Source organism: Calliopsis andreniformis, chromosome 4 (genome assembly GCF_051401765.1).
Source record: "Calliopsis andreniformis isolate RMS-2024a chromosome 4, iyCalAndr_principal, whole genome shotgun sequence".
Classification (NCBI taxonomy): Eukaryota; Metazoa; Arthropoda; class Insecta; order Hymenoptera; family Andrenidae; genus Calliopsis; species Calliopsis andreniformis.
This window is the reverse complement of record NC_135065.1, coordinates 911,269-932,090: the sequence shown is the minus strand read 5'-3', so window position 1 is coordinate 932,090 and position 20,822 is coordinate 911,269. Positions and strand designations below refer to the sequence as shown.

General features: G+C 34.1%; 1 protein-coding gene across 2 annotated transcripts; it reads left to right on the top strand.

Annotated features, from left to right (window-relative positions):
- Window positions 1-9,546: 9,546 nt before the first annotated feature.
- Window positions 9,547-20,533, top strand: Sec71 (ADP ribosylation factor guanine nucleotide exchange factor Sec71). Of its 2 annotated transcripts, XM_076376007.1 has the most exons (14): window positions 9,547-9,609; window positions 9,761-10,055; window positions 10,396-10,895; window positions 11,012-11,406; window positions 11,481-11,885; window positions 11,976-12,332; window positions 13,041-13,352; window positions 13,580-13,821; window positions 14,621-14,901; window positions 15,143-15,473; window positions 15,575-16,171; window positions 16,256-16,476; window positions 16,578-16,781; window positions 16,937-20,533. In XM_076376007.1, the coding sequence occupies exons 2-14, from the start codon at window positions 9,938-9,940 to the stop codon at window positions 18,062-18,064; spliced, it is 5,091 nt and encodes a 1,696-aa protein (XP_076232122.1). In that variant the 5' UTR covers window positions 9,547-9,609; window positions 9,761-9,937; the 3' UTR covers window positions 18,065-20,533. The 2 variants fall into 2 exon arrangements, with proteins under 2 accessions (XP_076232122.1, XP_076232121.1); XM_076376006.1 differs by having other exon boundaries at window positions 9,569-10,055.
- The last annotated feature ends 289 nt before the right edge of the window (window positions 20,534-20,822 follow it).

The following is a 20,822-nucleotide window of genomic DNA, read 5'->3' as shown; positions in this document are numbered from 1 at the left end:
TTGTGTATAATGAAGAAATAAATGCAGTAGATCACATGTATGTATATTCAAAACAGTCGTGTGCGTTTGGATACACCACCAGACATGCATAGGGAATTGAAATATCTCAATACCGTCGATTAGCTGTTGCGATTTCGAGTAACATTCGGTCATGTTCGGCTCGTGTCGCATATCGCATCGCTCGCTCCTACCCTAGCGCGTTACCACTTAGGTATGCATACAGGGTGTCCCGCGTAACACACAAAAAGAAACACAAAATTAAAAAAGTGTTTACATGTCATTTGCATGGTATAAGGGGGAAAATTTATTGGCTATAACAAATTATCTTTTAGATTATTATTTTCAAAGATAGGATAATCAAGTTTAGTTTTTTAAATAGAACTATATACTTTTTTTCAAATCATTTTGTAGTGCGTTTCAAGATAAATTTAACGACATAGAAATTATGTATCTGTTTTCAAATGGTTTTCGAGATATTGGATACGAAAATTTAGTGTTTTTCAGCACAGGAAAATCTGCTCGAGTAGAGAGCACCGCAGGAAATCTCGCCTACGCGTCAAGTGCCACATGCCATACATTGTTTCTTCAAACCAATACGGGAGGGTCTGCTGCAGGAACAGTAGGCCCAAATTCTGGAAATGGTTTTCCTGTGAACCTGACTATCATATCTTTGAAAATAATAATTTGAAAGATAATTTCATCTAGCCAATAGATTTTTTCCTGTATATGTGTAGATACAGTAATGTTGCCGACGAGAGCTGTTTCGTCTACACGGACGAGAGCCGCGGTCTATCCCCACTACCTCGTATGATGTGTGCCTCCGTGTAACCAATTCTTGGAACCATCGCGTACGAGCTCGATACCCCAGAACAAGGCGGCCATAAAAAACAAAGATAGCATTAAGGATTTAAATAGGAAAAATTGAAGTTTCTTATTCGCAAACAGATTTTCACGCACGTAACACCAGTAAATTCCTTGTGCTCTCCCGATGAAAATGATATTAAACACGACAGGATTCCGATTATTTATAACATACATAAAACTTGATTTATAGAAAGAAAGGTCACGCTCATTTACGTATACAGTAATGTTACAGACGAGAGCCGTGCTCGGGTCTCGTAACGGCTCTTGTCGTGTGAACGAAACGGCCCTCGATCGTATTATTACTGTATTTAGAATCCAACGATCCTAATCCAGACCTAACTCAAAATATACATACACACATACATATATATATTAATATTTCTATTTAAAATTGGTTTGAGTTTCATTAGTATCTACTTATATATGTAAAATAATATATACTTCTATATTCTATATTCTATGTATATATAAAAAGGATGAATAATATCTAGCGAAATAATAAATCGGAAAACGGACAAGTAAGCTCTTTCTACAAATTAAGTTATTAAGTATCTTTATTATAAATAATCGGAATCATGTCGTATGTGATATCATTTTCTTCGGAAGAGCACAAGGAATCGATTGGTGTTACTTACGTGAAAATCCGTTTGCAAATAAGAAACTTGAATTTTTCCTATTCTTAATCCCTAATGCTATACTTGTCTTTTGTAACGTCATTGATTTCGGGCATCGAGCTTGAGCATAGACGGTCGAGCGAAACCCTTTTTTTTGCTTCTTCGGTCGTACATCAATTATCTTGGCGACCGAGAGTAAAGGAAGCCAAATCGACTACCAGTCACGGACGAGAGCCGCGACCAGACCCAAGCGCGGTTCTCGTCAGTAACATTACTGTATATGTATACGTATACTTATGTACACGCACACATATGCGTGATCTTTATATTAATATAAAAACGATATTTGGAAAAAGTGTCTATCTCGAGAAAGGCATCGACGTGGACAAACAATGAATAATATGAATGTAGTGGTATTTAGAATGTGACACTTGTAAAAGTTATACACATACAAATAACATGTGTCGTTTGATAAATACCACTACATTCACACGATTCGGTGCTATATTGAATCACAAACAATATCTTAGCAATCGGAAACGTCGCGCGTGGCTCGTGCCGCTTGCAGGGATTTGAACAGTTGAATATGGCGTTTCAAGAGTGAGAGAGTAAGACTCATATTCGCACTCTCTCTACTTTCCGCAAATGTCCGAAGTCGGTCGCGAAGCGTCGAGTTCACGTACACATAGTTCGTATAGTAGTGTGTGCAGTAGAGGGGGAAATTTTCTAAGCTACCTCCCGAATTCGAAGTCATAGAAAGGCTCCATCTTGCGTTCATCAAGCAGCCACGTGTCTGTGGATAATACTATTTCTGTAACGAAAACTGTAATAGCAGATACCGACCTGGCAATTTCGAAATGTCACGTGACTACCGTACACCCTTAAAGCACCGACTAGGTAATAATAGACCTAACATCCTATGTATTTTTCTGTCCCTGATTTTTGGGGTGCTAGCACCCCATTATCATTTTAGTGTCACCGCCAATATTACCGGCGAAGTCTCAAAACAGATTGCAACGCTACGAATTTTCGGAATTACAATTAAAATGGAGTAGGCATTATCACCGACCAGATAACGATAGACCTAACATTCAATGGGGTTTTGTGTCTCAGGTCAAACTGCCTTACCGATGCATAGTTTGTAGACTGAATTAGGCGACCTCTACTCACGAATAACGTTTACGTGGAGAACTATTTCAACCTGCGGTGAAATATCGAATAGTGTGTGTGCTTACATACGTGTGACTTCTCAGAATAGAGTCGAATTTGACAGTTCATTCAATATAGAAAAGGAGCTTTGCCCACCCACGCTTTAGCTCACATACTATGTGTTACGAATTAAAACATTGTAAAAAAATGTTATTTTGCATAGTTATACATATAGTCATGTCGTTACTTTTGTCTCTTCATGATAAATATAAACATATATATGAAAATATAATATGTTCTTTTACGTAAAAATAATAAACTAACTAATTAAGAAGACCATGAAAAACAAATTCCAACTTAAATAATTAAATATGCTAGCGTTAAGGTATTTTGAGAGAGAGTTTGGGACGGTTATCCGAACGAGAATGTGTCTTTGAGGGATTTATGATAGGGTAATAGGGTCTTAGTCTGCCTGTGGCTGATTGAAGGTGCATGAGATTAAACAGTCCCGTTGGCGCCTGATGGCTGATGGCTACGTTTGGCCTTCCAGTTATTGGGTGTTGTGTGACTGTTTGAAAGAAGAGCGAGTGTTTAAAGAAGGCAAGCGGCCCGACACCGTATTGCTAAAGAATGGGAATATTGTTCCTAAAGGATCTGACCACGGAGTGGGGAAGGCTATGCCTTTCGGTAACAGGACTGTGATGAACCCCACAGCACTTACCCCAACCATTGTCTAAGGAACAGATTTCTTATTCTTCGTATTTTTCTGACAAATAAATGTCAATACAATTTCTTACAAATTTATCCAAACAAATTGAATCAGAGAACCATATCTAAATTTTAAAATTGTTTATTATTATAAACAATAATTTAACGGATTTTTTCCAGTTCTATTTAAAAGATCAGAGCGTTACTTATAGCAAGTCATCTTGCGAAATAATAATTGAAACGTTACGAGTATTAAGAAAGTTAAATATATTCTTATAGATATCCTCCAGAAGAATATAGAAAAAAATATAGAATCTCGTTTCAAAAATATCAGTGACCTTGAAATCTCGTAAAAAGAATGACTGGGAAAAATTCTTTCCATTATTAAATTACATTGTGTAATAATAAACAGGACAAGTATGTAGGTGCTCTCATTTAGCTTGTTTATATACTATAATTATTATGTTTATTTATTATTACTATTTACTTCGAAATACTTTGAAACTTTGAAACTTTACTACTTTATACTTTGAAACTTTACAAAGATTGCAAGTTAAAGTAAGTTATTATACAACTATTACAACATATAACAAATATTGTTTCTTAGTACCATGATTTTTTTTAGTTATATACATTAATATATATACATTAAGAAGTTTTTATAGTTTAATAGTTCAAATCGTTAGAAAATTGTACTGTTTAATAGCTTAATACATTACAAAATGTTAAACTTTAATATCTCAATGGCTGATACGTAGAGTATAGTTATTATTTATGTAAGTAGTATGTCTTATTTTCTAAATATTGCAACTTGATTTATATTTTTCATATTTTCTATATTTTGGCAGAAATGAATGAAATTCGCAATATAGTTATTAACTATTACACTTACATAAACATTCAAAAATTGCGGGCTTAATATAACCTGCCTACTCCATTTTAATTGTAATTCCGAAAATTCGTAGCGTTGCAATCTACTTTGAGACTTCGCCGGTAATATTGGCGGTGACACTAAAATGATAATGGGGTGCTAGCACCCCAAAAATCAGGGACAAAAAAATACATAGGATGTTAGGTCTATTATTACCTAGTCGGTGGTTATATTAAGCCCGCAATTTTTGAATGTTTATGTAAGAGTAATGGTTAATAACTATATTGCGAATTTCATTCATTTCTGCCAAAATATAGAAAATATGAAGAATATAAATCAAGTTGCAATATTTAGAAAATAAGACATACTACTTACATAAATAATAACTATACTCTACGTATCAGCCATTGAGATATTGAAGTTTAACATTTTGTAATGTATTAAGCTATTAAACAGTATAATTTTCTAACGATTTGAACTATTAAACTATAAAAACTTCTTAAGGGCCTAGGATCAAATATGTCAGGGCGGTGACATTACCGACAAAATTAGGCAAAAACAGAGGTTTACGCGCTGACGCTTTACGTCCTTATATTGAAAGATTTTGAGCTGGAAAAGGACTCATTCGATAGAGGAAGGTTCAATCTAGCCCGCGCTGGTCATTATTTAATCAGATTCTGCTGATGTCCAGTAATATGAGTGTTCAAAGTAAAGCAAAAATCGACAAATTCACAGCCATGAAATCTAAGCATTTTTAGCTAATTTAGAGATTGTTCTGATCGAAATCATGACCAGCGCGGGCTAGATTGAACCTTCCTCTATCGAATGAGCCCTTTTCCAGCTCAAAACCTTCTAATATAAGGACGTAAAGCGTCAGCGCGATTTGGCAGTGCTTTTTGCCAGGTTAGAGATAAAACAGAGTAAAAAACTGACAAGTTTAGTTCCGCTTGAACACACCAGGCAGCGCCTAATCAGGAGGCCCGTGCTGCCCTGAGTTGGCACGCGAGTTTCGAGAATTTGATGCACTACTACACATGTAACTATACGAGCTGCATGTTTCGTTCATGTCCCACAAGAAGTCCCTTGAAAAGTCATTCTGAGTGACATTGTAAGGTTCGAACAAAAAGTGAGCTCGGCGGTTCGGACCGTTTCGGACGGCTTCGGAAACATTCGAAAAGAAGCTTGAAACGCTTAGGGCTTAGGTCCAAGTCACCGGCAATCGCAACGAGGCACACGCAGTTTTTTTTGATATTATAGATATTATAGATCTCTTGTATACTTTGTCTTATTTATAACAGATCTCTTACTTCAGGTATCTTTCCTGAGGCATAGAAATTGAGTCTTATTACCCTGTTACTTTCATACTTTAGGGTAGATACCGATTTTTGGTTTTTAGTTATAGGTCAATAAGTACATAAAACCTTATATCAAGGATATTGGAGAACATAGTTTCTAAGAAATTATCATTTTTATTCAAAAATGTATAAACTAAAGAACAACACAATTCTGTGGCTGGCTGCTCTAATGTAACTAGTTTAATAAATTACAATCTATCCGTTATACGTACCATTAAGATAAGACATCAAGTCAATACACTAGTTCCAGAAAGAACCTTGTCTATTATTTCATAGTACTTTTTAAACTGTCTGCTATCAGCTTTAATGGTCCCTCTTTGTGGGATCTCAAGTTTTGTAATGGATAGATCCCAAATAGTAAAATTTAATAATCACTCAAGGATCATATGTTAGGTTATTACTAATAGCAAATTTCTCGTTTATGCGAGTGACTTAAAAATCTTTTGTACTATCATAATTAAACATGGTACTATTCTCCTATGGATTAATGTTTTAAACTAGGAAAAATGGTGTCATGAACAATTCTGGATCACTCATTATATTTAAGTATGAATACATATATTCGGATATATTCAAGTGTCTTATGATTGACTATTGCCAGTATTCGTCCTTTAGATATCATATTTACTTCCTATTTATATTTCAATGATTATTCTCAGAGAATAGACAATTTAATTTTTCAGTTATTTCGATTTATTCATTGTTGCTCCGTACTCTTTGCCACGACTGATCCACGCTTCGCTCGTGATGGCTATTTATAATTTATACAGATCCATACACCTGCTTGTGCGTGGAGTTGAAGAGCGCGCGGGCCAGCCACGTTTCGGACAGGGGTGCGGAGGGGAAGGAAAGGTGTCAATAGCTTATCATCTCGTATTGAATTCGCTACCTCGAGATTGCTTTTACCTCCTACCTGGTGCTACTTATAGCTTGAGGTCGGCACCTCTTCGAGTTTTGGCTCGTGCTAGTTCTCTCCAATTTGCCCCCTTCTGTTTCTATGTTAGGTATGAGTATTATTCATGTCACAGGCGAAAACCCCTGGAAATCACTGCCCCCTATTGTTTCCAAAAAACTTCTCGTGAGACACAAATAGTAGATTACCGTTTCCACTCGAGTCACTCAGTCGATGAACGCGAGGGAATAGTCGCGTCGGAGAGTTGGAGTTAGAATCGGAGTTTGGAAAGAATTTCTGATTACTGGAATCAGAGTTGGAGTCGAAAAAAGTATGTTGACACCAACTCCATGATAGTAAATATAAAAATGAAAAATGTCCTTAAAATAAGTGAATAATTTTCTTTACCCATGCATCATTTAGAGTTGCAATTTAATTTATAAAATACGAATTTATTTGTCTTACTTATGATTATCATAACTTTAGTCCTTTAATATTAGGAAGTTCCGTCTATGTATACATATACTCATTATGTTAACAATCTATTATAAATACAAGATTCGAGGTCAGAATTGGAGATCAAAGATAAAAAGGAGTTGGAAAATTTTGATTGCCGACTCCACAACCCTGGGTGAGCGGTTCACACAGCTATCTTCTGAATGGCTTTCCTCCTTCTCAAGCGTAATGCGGATAATTACGCGTTTGTGTAGTTGAGTATGAATATGATATTTTTCTGATTAATTCTGTGGCTGGTAAATGAAGTATGGTTTCATTTCTTGTTTAATATAAACATTTCTTTAAATCATTTCTCAACTACTTTGCGTGTGTCGCAAAGTAACCAAACAATGGGAATCTTCGCACCCACGGCCCAAACTTGACTCCAAAGAACGATAGTACCATAAAAGATAAGAATAGGAATAGGGATTAAAAAGTGAAAAAAGTTAAGTTCTCTACTTGCTAACGGATTTTCATACGGATAATGTCACACAACATAAACACAACATAATTCTGATTATTTATAACAAAGATACATAAAATTTGATTCGCAGAAAGGGAGGTCTTACTCGTCCTTCTCTTCTTTCATCTCAAATCTTTTTTCACAATCATCGACTGAATGGTTCGGGTGGAAACAGTAACGTGCCCTCGTCCGTATATAGAAAGAGAGGGACTGCAAATTGGAGAAAGATAAAAAGCCGAAGCTCGAAGGGGTCCAGCCAGCAGTTCAGCACGAGACGACAAACTACCGTCACTTTCTCTTCCCCTCCACATCTCTGCTGAATTGCAACCCTGTCTGAAACGTGGCCAGCCAGCACACTCTTGAACATTCACGCACAAACAAGCGTATTTGTATGAATAGCCATCACGAGCGAAACGTGGACCGCTCGTGACAAAGAGTACGGAGCAACGATAAATAAGTCTATTTTCTGATAGTAATAATTAAAAGATAAATAGGAAGTAAATATGATATCCAAAGGAGAAATACTGGCAATAGTGGATCATGAGACACTTAAATATATTGAATCTAAGACTGTTTTCATGACATCATTTTTTCTAGTATTTAATAGTATCATGTTTATGTACAATAGTGCAAAACATTTGTACGTCATCCATATTATGAAAAAACATACTATTAATAATAACCCTACAGTTATAATTGAAAAAGATTGAAAGACTAAGGTCCAAGATAGAATCCTTGAGGCACATCTGAACTAATTAAACTAGTGTGCTTGTTATTAAATTTTACTATTTAGGACTTAGCTATTACAAAACTTGAGATTCAATCCAAGCTACTAAAGCTAATAGCAAATAATTTAGATAGTAATAAGAGTTAGAGACAAAGAATAAGGGACTTAGCATAAGAGACAAAAGCCTGTCTAAAATTAACGTACACTGTATCAACTTGATGTCTCCCCTCAATGGCATCTGTAATGTAACAACTATAATTCATTAAATTGATTATAGTAGACCAGCCAGTTACATAATCACATTCTTCTTCAGTTAACATATTTTTTAATAATAATAATAATTTATCAGAGATCATGTTCTCCAATATCTTCGATATAAGGCTTCCTTTACTTATTCGCCTTTAACTGGTACCCAAAAATCTGTCTTCATCCTTAAATATAGAAGTAACAAGACTCAATTTCTATGTCTCAGGGCAGATACCTGACATGAGAGATTTGTTATAAATAAGCTGAAGTATACAAGAAAAAATGAATTTACAAGTCATGATGTAACAATATAACCTACAAAGTATTAGATTGGGTAACCTATTCTTCTGTCCTTCAAAATTAGGGAATACGGTGCTTCATCATCTCATTCCTACGTTAGTGGGTCATTAAATTATTGTTTCATCATATTGTCATATCCAAACAATTATTAACCATGCACATTAACACTTATGCATTGTTCAATCAATTATTATTATATTCATATTCTTTGGATGACATCGAGTGAAAAATTTAAATTAAACCAAGCAAATAGTTTACAAACATTTTATAACTAAAAATTTTGTGCGTTGACAATGCAAATAATTATTAGGAAGGAACCGATTCGTTCGCAATTATTTACATTACAGAATTGACAGTTCCATAGTAGGCTACAATCAACGACGTATCTAGAACGGGACAACACTTCTGTATTTTTACCTCTGGTCGATAGAGGCGACACTTTCGAGGGTTTCCAGTTAAAAGGGACACTCTGTCTAAGAGTTTCGTTATATTAGTAATTAAACTTGACTGTAGAGTGCACTACCAATTTTGCTGCACAAAATGCCTGAAGGTCAATTAAAGGTTGATATCCCTTCCGTCTTTTACTTCAACCGCTTCAACCCCGATTGTAAAATGTATCGTCATATCGTCTTTCAGAGCTATACATTAAGTAAACTATATAAATTTGTACACAAAAATTTAATGGAGAATTAAAATAATTTTAAAAGATAAAAAAGAAATGTTTCAGAGAAATTTGATACTTTTATGAATTCAAATTCTAGTAAATATTAGAAAAAATAGCATGAAGAAACAAATATCCCTTAGTAAAACTTGTTCATAAAATTCAGTAAAGTCATGTGCGAGTGCGGGACAACTGGTGTCGCCACAAGTTCACCTTTTGTCGTGTCAGTTTCTTCTGGCTCCTCCGTCATTTCGAAAACTTGCTGTCAGTTTCTGTATTTCGTCACAATTTCGCGTAATTTTGTTAAAGATGTTTCGAGATGTACCTGCATGACAAAACGTTAAAAAACATTTATTATTCGTGACCATTTGCTGGGTTTTAAAAATTCACAAATCGATCTGTTTTATCACTGCAGTATTGCAGAAACTGCCAGCTCTTGAAGAGGACGATCCACTTCTCGAAAATGTGTTCAGGCCCAGGTGATGTTTAAAAAATCCGTACGAGAGGTATGGTTGTAAGGATGCGTGCCTCAATTCGAGTCGCGTGTTCTTCTGTGCCAGCCTAGCAGAAGATTCAGCTTGGCCCGGCGACGATGCAAGATAACTCCAAAGAAATGTTCATCATCAGAGCATTGGAAAAGATCCTGGCGGATCGGGATGTTAAACGGTCGCACCTTTCGCAACTTAGAAAATCTTGTGAGACTGCACTTGGTAAGTACTTCAAATCTGGTATAGCTGTTTTGATATTACATTATATTGCACTAGATAAACTCACGTGAAGTGTCAAAATATAACTTGTTTGCATTCATTATATCTTTCTTGATAATTAATGTTTGTCCAAAATATGTCTATGTACACTATGTGTACATGTATTCTATCTTAAATAGAAAAGCAATTACGATGTTGCAATAGAGTTAATATATTTGCAACTTGAATACATCGCACTATAACTAATATATAAGCCATTCTTAATTTTAATCTCCTGTTGACAATTTATTAATATCTGAAGATATCTTATTTTTTGCATTCAATACGTATATTTATATTCCAGACAATTTGCGAAATGAAATCAAAGAAGTCTCGGGTACACAAGTATCAACAGCATTGCCTCAACCTCGTAGTGATTCTTATGTTATTTCTGCAGAAAAATATTTTCTGCCATTTGAACTGGCCTGTCAGAGCAAATCACCAAGAATCGTAGTAACTGCTTTGGATTGTCTACAGAAATTAATTGCATATGGACATCTTACTGGAAATGTTCCTGATTCTACAGAACCAAATAAACTGTTAATTGTACGCATTGTAGAAACAATCTGCGGATGTTTCATAGGACCGCAAACAGATGAAGGTGTCCAATTGCAAATCATAAAAGCACTTCTCACAGTAATGACTAGTCAACATGTTGAAGTTCATGAAGGCACTGTATTGCTTGCTATACGTATTGTGTATAGCGTTTATTTGGCATCGAAAAACTTGGTTAACCAAACTACAGCTCGTGCTACTCTTACACAGATGATTAATGTTATTTTTGCACGAATGGAAACACAAGCTGTAAGTTTGAAATCAAATTATAATAAAACAATAAAAAATGTCTAGTTTCTAGTAATAAATATAGAAATAAACTAGAATAATGAATATAGAAATAATTAATTTTTCTGGCATGTTAGGAAGAAGAGAATATTCGGAATGAAGCGGAACAGTCAGAAATAACAATGAATACTACCAATTGTGTATCTAGTGGAGAAATGGAAACTGAGGCTGTAAACATTGAAGAGCAGTCAGAGAGCAGTCAAGAACCACAACTAATAGTTCGAGGAATTTTGGAGGATGTTGTTAACTCAGTAGTACCAGAAGATTCAACCAATACAACAATAGTGATTTCAGAAGAGACAAGCTTGGATCAAGTGCCTATGGATGACAATTCTGATGAAACTGTTGCAGAAAGTGATAACATGGTCAGGGCAAAGTTTACTCATGTTTTGCAAAAGGATGCTTTTCTGGTTTTCAGAGCACTTTGTAAACTTTCAATGAAACCACTTCCAGATGGCACTTTAGATCCTAAGTATGTTTGCATATAATATACAAATAAGTATATCTATTCGAAGTATTTCTTCATTTCTATTTTTATTATTTTAGGTCACATCATCTTAGATCAAAAATCCTTTCGCTACAACTTCTCTTAGGTATACTGCAAAATGCAGGTCCTGTGTTGCGTTCTAATGAAATGTTTGTAATAGCTATAAAACAATACCTTTGTGTTGCCCTCTCCAAGAATGGTGTTTCTTCAGTTCCTGAGGTGTTTGAGCTTTCCCTAGCACTTTTCCTCGCATTATTAGCTCGTTTCAAAGTGCACTTAAAAATGCAAATAGAGGTTTTCTTCAAGGAAATCTTTATGAATATCCTTGAAACATCTAGTAGCTCATTTGAACATAAGTGGATGGTGATCCATGCTTTGACTCGTATTTGTGCAGATGCCCAAAGTGTTGTTGACATATACGTAAATTATGATTGTGATCTCTCTGCTGCAAATTTGTTTGAAAGGTATAGTATTTATGATATATATATTTTAACTTGATTAATTGCATTATCTTTGTAATTCACCAAATAAATACAATGTTTTTGTCTTTGCAGGCTTGTTAATGATTTATCGAAAATTGCACAAGGTAGACAAGCTTTAGAGTTGGGTGCCTCACCTAATCAAGAAAAATCAATGCGTATCAGAGGCCTCGAGTGTTTAGTCTCAATTTTAAAGTGTATGGTTGAATGGAGTAGAGATCTGTATGTAAATCCAAGCGTTCCAGCAGATCAACAGTTACCTTCAGAACCACCAGAACCTTCAATGGAACATCCATTACCTCGTTATGGGAGTGCAGGCAGTCTGTCTTCTGCAAATTCTAGTCTGGCAGGCAATAAAGAGATTCCAGACTCACCGGAGCAATATGAAGTACAAAAGCAACAGAAGGAAGTTTGGGAGACTGGAATCGATATGTACGCATTAAAATTCAACAATTTGTTCTTTCTCTTGTTATTTTACTAATTTCTTTTGACATTTGAAGTATTAGGCCATTTTACAAAAAGTTCAATGAGTTTATTTTATATTGATTAATAAATGAATTAACCTTCCGGCGGCAGATCTTGATCGGTAATTTGCATAAAACAGTAATTGAATCTTGAAAATGGTACTGTCAATGGTGGATTGTACATGATCCATTCCTTTAAAATCCCGCCTAGAATAAATTTGTCTGCAGCTAGGAGATTAAGTGATGTTTTCCAAAACCTTTCTGATAATTCCTTTTAGATTATGGGGTACTAATTAATCCTTGTTTGTCTCTCGGTAATAGTGCTTGCTAGGAAGTAAATAAACTGCTTAGTGAAGGAATATAACAATATATGGAGAGGTGTTTCTGAAGCTTTCAGGCTATAACAATGTTTCATGTCAGCTAAAACAAATATCAAAGAAAAAGTCGCATGCATTAAGACATATGCTATAACACGATATGAAAAATGTTTCGTAACTTGTCTTTAGAAGTAGACTAACTTTTAAATACATGTATTTTAATATAAAATTAGAATTGGTGTTATAATCCCTATTAATGAGATTACCTGATGCTTTTAGTTACATAACAATATTTAGCAAGCGCAAAATGCGCAGAAAGACATGCATTCTATTAATTAAAATGGTATTCTTACCTCTAGTTTTAATCGAAAGCCAAGCAAAGGAGTTCAGTACCTTCAAGAACAAGGTCTTCTAGGTAATTCGTCCGAAGATGTTGCACGTTGGCTTCATACGGACGAACGTCTTGATAAAACCGCGATAGGCGATTTTCTTGGCGATCATAATCACAATCAGGTGATGTACAGCTATATTGATCAAATGAATTTTGCCGATCGCGATTTAGTTACAGCCCTCAGATATTTTCTTGAGGGCTTTCGATTACCAGGCGAAGCACAGAAGATTGATCGGTTGATGGAAAAGTTCGCGAGTCGATATTGCGAATGTAATCCAAAGTGAGTATTCACTATGTACGTACATACCCAGCTCAAACGATTCTAGCCACATTGACACTTTCTATTTCTTACACGGGAGTTACTGAATAAAAGAGAAAGAGAGAGAAAGAGAGAGAGAGTGTGTGTGTGTGTCGGGTGTCGTGTAGCTAGAATCATTTCAGTTGCTGTACATAATAAATTTGTTTTTATTTGTTCCTTTTTTACATTTTTACCTTTTTCCTATGCAGCAACGGATTATTTACAAGTGCAGACACTGCATACGTATTGGGCTTTTCAATTATTATGCTTACCACTGATCTCCATTCACCTCAAGTCAAAAATAAAATGACAAAGGAACAGTACATCAGACTAAATCGACGTATAAGCGACAATGAAGATCTGCCTGAGGAATATTTATCGAAAATTTATGATGAAATAGCGGGGAATGAAATTAAAATGAAATCCAATCCTAATAGGCCTGGTAAACAAGGTAAGTAAACTTTAATTACTAATTACTACTTAATTAATTAATAATAAAATAAATATTTCGTTTTCTATAATTGCAAAGTACCAATAGAGAAGATTTGTATTTAAATTTATTGCTTAAATTAAATCGGAAGCAGTTTTGGAAAGAGGGTTTATTGATTTAACATGTTCACTACTTTGTGACATTAGAAATCTAAATAATAAATGTGTTAAGTTATCAGTATTGTATTTGATATTCGATTGAACATTTTTTAACTAAGTTTTTAGTATTGTTTCATTTGATGATATATTTATCACCGAGAAAATACTAAATTTCATTCGTAAATTTGAAATTTTTCCCTACATTCGATATGTACTACTGTTCTCAAAATGAAAATCAAAACATTCTTCAAACACTGGCCAATAAAAGTAAATTTAAAGAAATATTTTAATTATTAGTTTCCATATTTATCGTTTTCGTTACTTGAGCTAATACCAAAAATATACTTTTATTTATAGCCATGCCTACTTTACAGAGATACTTCCTCAATATTACAATTAGTGCTTTTTGTAGATATTACTTGTAATTAACTAGTTATTTAATTGTATTATTTACTCTGAAGAATTTTTTCGTTATAATTAATTTTTTCTAGAAAACAAAAATGAAACAATAATTAATGACTTACAATAGCTTAAAAAATATGTAGTTTAATTTTTGTAAGTTTTTATTTGCACCAAGTTGTGTGCGTATAACAATGAATTATTGTAATTCGTTACAAATCGATATCTCTTTACATATTATAATTCTTTATTTCATGACGCAGTAATATCTAGTGAAAAGAAGCGACGGCTTTTATGGAATATGGAAATGGAAGTAATTTCAACAGCAGCCAAAAACTTGATGGAGTCAGTTAGTCACGTTCAAGCTCCGTTTACCACAGCTAAACATCTGGAACACGTTCGACCAATGTTCAAAATCGCATGGACTCCATTTTTAGCTGCATTTAGTGTTGGTCTCCAAGATTGTGATGATCCGGAAATTGCTTCTCTTTGCTTAGACGGCATTAGGTGTGCGATACGCATCGCATGTATATTTCATATGACGGTAAATATTTTTGCAACTGTAACAGGACTTTACTATACGACTTTATCAATATTTTATAATCATTCACGAGTTATAATTTTACTTCTTGTGACCAATTCCTGCTTATTGATTTTTTTAAAAATGATGCTGGATTAGATTATAGACTATTTGAAAAGTACATAGAATTCTCGTCATGAATATTCGTTATAAATGTGTTTCTTATAAATTAAGTCATAAATATTTCTTTCTTTGTTAAATATAGCTGGAACGGGATGCATACGTACAAGCATTGGCAAGGTTTACTTTGCTAACTGCGAATTCGCCTATTACTGAGATGAAGGCAAAAAATATCGACACCATAAAAACATTGATCACCGTCGCACACACCGATGGCAATTATCTCGGTAGCTCATGGTTGGACGTTGTGAAGTGTATTTCACAACTTGAACTTGCTCAACTGATTGGTACTGGAGTTAGACCTCAACTTTTAGGCCCACCATCTAAACCACATTTCCCCTCACCATTAGTGAATTTTAATTTGACTCATAACAGTTCTCATCAGAACAACAATTTGAATCTCAGCTCACTTGATCGTGAGTAATTGCAGTCTTAAAAGTAGTATACATTTCAGTTTTTGAAGTTTCATATATTAAAATCCTAAATTACTTCTTTTTTTTTTTTTAAATATTTCTAGCAAGTGTAAAGGAGTCAATTGGAGAGACAAGTTCCCAAAGTGTAGTTGTTGCTGTTGATAGAATATTTACTGGGTCTACTAGATTAGATGGAGATGCTATCGTAGAGTTTGTAAAAGCTCTCTGTCAAGTATCATTAGAAGAATTATCCCATCCGACTCAGCCACGAATGTTCTCTCTGACTAAGATAGTTGAAATTTCATACTATAACATGGGTCGCATCAGGCTTCAATGGTCCAGAATTTGGCAAGTAATAGGAGATCACTTTGACAGAGTTGGTTGCAGCCCTCGTCAAGAAATAGCCTTTTTTGCCGTTGATTCCTTAAGACAACTGGCAACGAAATTTATCGAGAAAGGGGAATTTGCCAACTTCCGATTTCAAAAAGATTTCTTGAGGCCATTCGAGCACATCATGAAGAAGAATAGGTCACCAGTGATCAGAGATATGGTTGTTCGTTGTGTAGCACAAATTGTTCATTCACAGGCACCTAATATTAGATCAGGGTGGAAAAATATATTCAGTGTTTTCCACCATGCTGCCAGTGACAGAGACGAAGCAGTGGTTGAATTAGCGTTTTCAATGACAGGGAAAATTATAAGTGAGCATACAAAGAGTTCGATAAATACATTAAATATTCTTCTTGATAAGAATATAAATATAGAATACTATTCGACATTTTCAGATGAATTGTATGCCGAAGATTTTAGTATTATGGTTGATTCCTTCCAAGATGCCGTCAAGTGCCTCAGTGAGTTTGCTTGCAATGCTTCTTTCCCAGAAACAAGCATGGAGGCCATTAGATTAATACGATCTTGTGCTTCGTATATTGATGTAAATCCAAACCTCTTTGCGGAAGGTATGATGGATGACAGTGGGATAGTATCCGAAGATGATAGAGCTTGGGTATGTCTATTACACCAAGAATTTTTTAATTTTTATCTAGAAATTCTGAATAATCATCTTTTCCTTACAATTTTAAAATTTATTTCATATTTATTATGTAGGTTAGAGGATGGTTCCCACTGTTATTTGAATTATCGTGCATAGTGAGTAGGTGTAAATTGGATGTACGGACAAGAGCACTGACAGTTCTGTTCGACGTTGTCAAAACGCATGGAGCATCTTTTAAACCTCATTGGTGGAAAGATCTCTTTCAAGTTTTGTTTAGAATTTTTGATAATATGAAACTTCCTGAGCAACATACAGAGGTAAATAAACTTTCAGACAGGGTTAAGACTGGGCGCATATTGACGCGCATAATTAGAAACAAACAAAAACTTGCGTTGCCTTACGCTGCGTCATGTGGCCAATATGCACCCGCCCTAATAAACTGATTTGGTAAAAAATTCTCGTTATCTTTTAGAAAGCAGAATGGATGACAACAACTTGCAACCATGCCCTGTACGCCATTGTCGACGTGTTTTCACAGTTTTACGATACATTGGGGCCTCTTTTATTAAAACAACTATACTCTCAGTTACTCTGGTGTGTGCAGCAAGACAATGAGCAACTAGCACGATCGGGCACAAATTGTTTGGAAAATTTAGTGATTAGCAATGGAATCAAGTTTGATGAGCAAACCTGGGAAAAGACATGTTGTTGTGTTCTAGATATCTTCGAAAATACTTTACCATCTGCACTTCTCACATGGAAGCCTCAGTTACCCAATAAAGAATCAGATCTAGACGTGATTACAGGAGAAGCAGATAGTCATGTAGGCATCCTGAAAAGGAGCAACAGCTCTCAAAGTCTGACAAACGGTGAGACAGTGAAGAATAAACTCTTCTCTGCGTTGTTGATAAAGTGCGTAGTGCAGCTTGAGTTAATTCAAACGATAGACAATATTGTTTTCTACCCCGCTACATCGCGTAAGGAAGATCAAGAAAATCTAGCGTTGGCACAAGCAGATATGTTTAACGGAAAATCTTCGGAGCTCGGTGTCAGAGCTGGCGCAGACCAACAAAAAGAAGAACAAGGCATGTACTGTGCCTTAACGACTACGCACCTTTTACAGTTGGTCGAATGCCTACTTAAATCTCATCGTTTCGCTAAAAGCTTCAACTCTAATCACGAACAGCGAAATGTGTTATGGAAAGCTGGCTTTCGAGGTAACGTAAAACCAAATCTGTTAAAGCAAGAAACGCAATCATTGGCTTGTGCATTGCGTATTCTATTCAAAATGTATAATGATGAAGCTCACAGAGCTGATTGGAGTAAAGTGGAAACCAGACTAGTCGAAGTAGCCTATGAAGCGTTGGAATATTTCCTGGCTTTATCGAATGAGACTCATAGAGATGCTTGGACACCGATACTTTTGCTACTGTTGACAAGAATTCTTAAGATGAGCGATAATCGCTTTGCCGTTCACGCATCTAACTGTTACCCGTCACTTTGTGAGGTGATGTGTTTTGATCTCAAACCAGAACTAAGGTCTGTTCTACGGAGGTTTTTCTTAAGAATCGGTCCAGTATTTAGGATCACTCAGCAATAATTGCTGTAATTAACCGCTATAAAGTGCAAAATTGCGTTTCTAATCGTTTCTTGATATGTGTACATGATGATTTTTTTATTTCGATTAGATACTGTTGTTTTTTGGATGAAAAAGAAACAGTGTCTTGTATTTATAAGTAATCTTGAACTATATAATTTTCTTTTGTAAATTCTTCTGTCTTCAGTCAAAGAGAAATTTGATTTAATTTTTCTTTAATTTGAACTCTTTTTTTGAATAAAAACAGAAGGTATTGTGCAATTTTGATAGAGCCCAGACAATGAGATCTTTTAAAGGTTCTTTCTCCGTTTTATTTGTAAGAATCTTTCGTATACATATTACAAACTAGAACGAAACAATTGATCGTTTTTAATATTTTTCTTCTCACGGGAATGAAAAGTGAACAAAACGCTAAATACAAAATTCGTTCCATATTATGCGGACGAATGATATCACAAATAGAATGAGAAATACGTTTCAGTAAAATATTAGATGGATAACGTGTACGTATTGTATATGTTCTACTGTAATCAATCTTCTTTGTATGTAACATGTTCTTCGTTTTTATAAGGAAAAATAGAAATTGAGCGACCGATATGTATGTGCATGGTATTTAATAAATAGAGTATTTTTTGGCCAGAGTAAAATGTAAAACAATAACGCGAATGTGTTTAAGCTCTCACACTATTTTAATGGGATTCTTAATCGGTCTTTTATTGGTCTTGTTAGAACAAAACATTCCCAATTGCAAATTAATTATGATTATGTAATTAAGATAGGATAAATGAATGAATTAACCTGAAATTAATTGATAGTCATATATGAAAAGAAGAACTTATGTATAAGATATTTGAGAATTTTGACATACTTAATATGTACCACAAATTCGATTTGTGTGAACAAAGGTAAAAGTGTTTCCTTATGACCAGGATTGCGCTATTTATAAAATGTTTTGTATATTAAACATAAAATCAGTATACAAAGTGTTTCTTAATATATACTGTATACTAGGATTTTATTACTAAATAGAGAATAAGATGATTTACCATATTTTTATAGAAATGATTAGTGACTTTGTAATTTGCATCTGTTATAAAAAAATTCTATTACTAAATAGTATGTATAACTTAGTATTGTAGAGACACGTATAAATATTTTAAGTATTATCTTATCTTGGACTTGAACATCTTATTTACAGTATATCTTGAGAGGCACTATGTATATTCAATATACATAGGAAATGATGGTATAAGCGAGAAATTGCAGATACTTAATTGAAAATGAAACTTTTCTTCTAAAATAAGTCTTCATCATGATAAATATTATACTTTAATGCAATTAATTAGTCTTAATGCTGCAAATTACATTAAAGGAATAGAATGCCTTAGGATTGAACACCTTATCAAAGCACTAAAAGTTATAATTACAGTATTGTTCAATGCTTTCACTCATTTTCTAATGATTTATTTAAATATTATTTGTTAATTATGAATATACTTCGTTAATGAATATATTCTTCTTTTAAAAAGCAAATATATTGGTTTAGCAAAGTCTAAAATGACAACAAGAACTTGAAAATATTGAAGGAATATATTTTAATGGAAAGAAAATATAAATTTTGAACATTTATTTAGCATTTTATATTAAGTTTCACATTTCTAGCTTGTACTACTGTTTTCAAAATATAATCTGTGTATAGAATGCGGTACTTGCATAGTCATCATTAAGTAGTCATATAAATACCCATTGAGAATAGGTGTTCAGACAACGAGTGATAACTATGTTAATAATTGACTAGAGTTTCATTCGTCATGCATAGAGTCGGTCTGCATAAAAAACACAAAAAAACCGTAGATACACATTGCATGTATACTTACATCACGTAAAACTATTTATGCCTAAGTTAGATTTACATAATGCAATCTTATTTAAATAAATTTTAGAAAAAGAAACTACTGTTCTTATTTATAATGAAGGGAGCTCCTAAAGTTGAACATTACATATTGTTTCTATTTTGTTCTGAGAAAATTAAGTTATACTATGTACTGTTTATTAAAATAAATTAGACAACGGAGATGTCTCTGTTCAACTGAAATGCATACAAGTATAAGGAAATTATACAAGGTGTCTCGCATTTTTCCGTTTATATTTCGGCAGGATATTCTACGAACAAAAATGACACTGAAATTTTATATAATAAAAGTCCATAAGTGCTTTATTAAAATAAATCATAACAGACACATGAAAAACTTTAGAAAGGTAAACAAAAGCATGCCTAGTATAAGTTTCCTTGAAAAATTTATCCTACAGAAACCAATCTCCTACAAAGCATCAATCGTTTGAAAAATCAATTTAAGATATTAAGGAAAACAAATCCATTGAAATCATTGAAAAACGCCAAGTGCAATAATTTAATCTTCTATCAAAACATTGTCAATATTGTAGTCCCAATAAATATCACTTTTAATCTTATTTCTACTGCTACAGTGTGTCTTCTATTAAAAGTATTTTTGACATTACTAGCACATGCTATACGAAAATCACGTTTTACCCTATGGACTACGCCTTCATTTTTATGACAAGTAATCAACTTAGAAAAATCATTGCTTATGCTACAGTTAGTAGCTTACTTAATTAAGAAATACTTGATGGATCCTTATTGATTGTTTACAATCGATATCAAAGAAATATGGATCAAATATTAATGAAATTTTGATTTTTAAGACCCCAAGCATCGAGTACCGGAACCTGCTGTGTCAAG

Excerpts from the sequence above, each read along its gene's own strand:
- Sec71 (XM_076376007.1), top strand. The coding sequence starts at position 9,938 with ATGCAAGATAACTCCAAAGAAATGTTCATCATCAGAGCATTGGAAAAG. Across the intron at positions 10,056-10,395 it reads ATCTTGTGAGACTGCACTTG|ACAATTTGCGAAATGAAATC; the intron begins GTAAGTACTTCA and ends TTTATATTCCAG. Across the intron at positions 13,822-14,620 it reads TAATAGGCCTGGTAAACAAG|TAATATCTAGTGAAAAGAAG; the intron begins GTAAGTAAACTT and ends TTCATGACGCAG.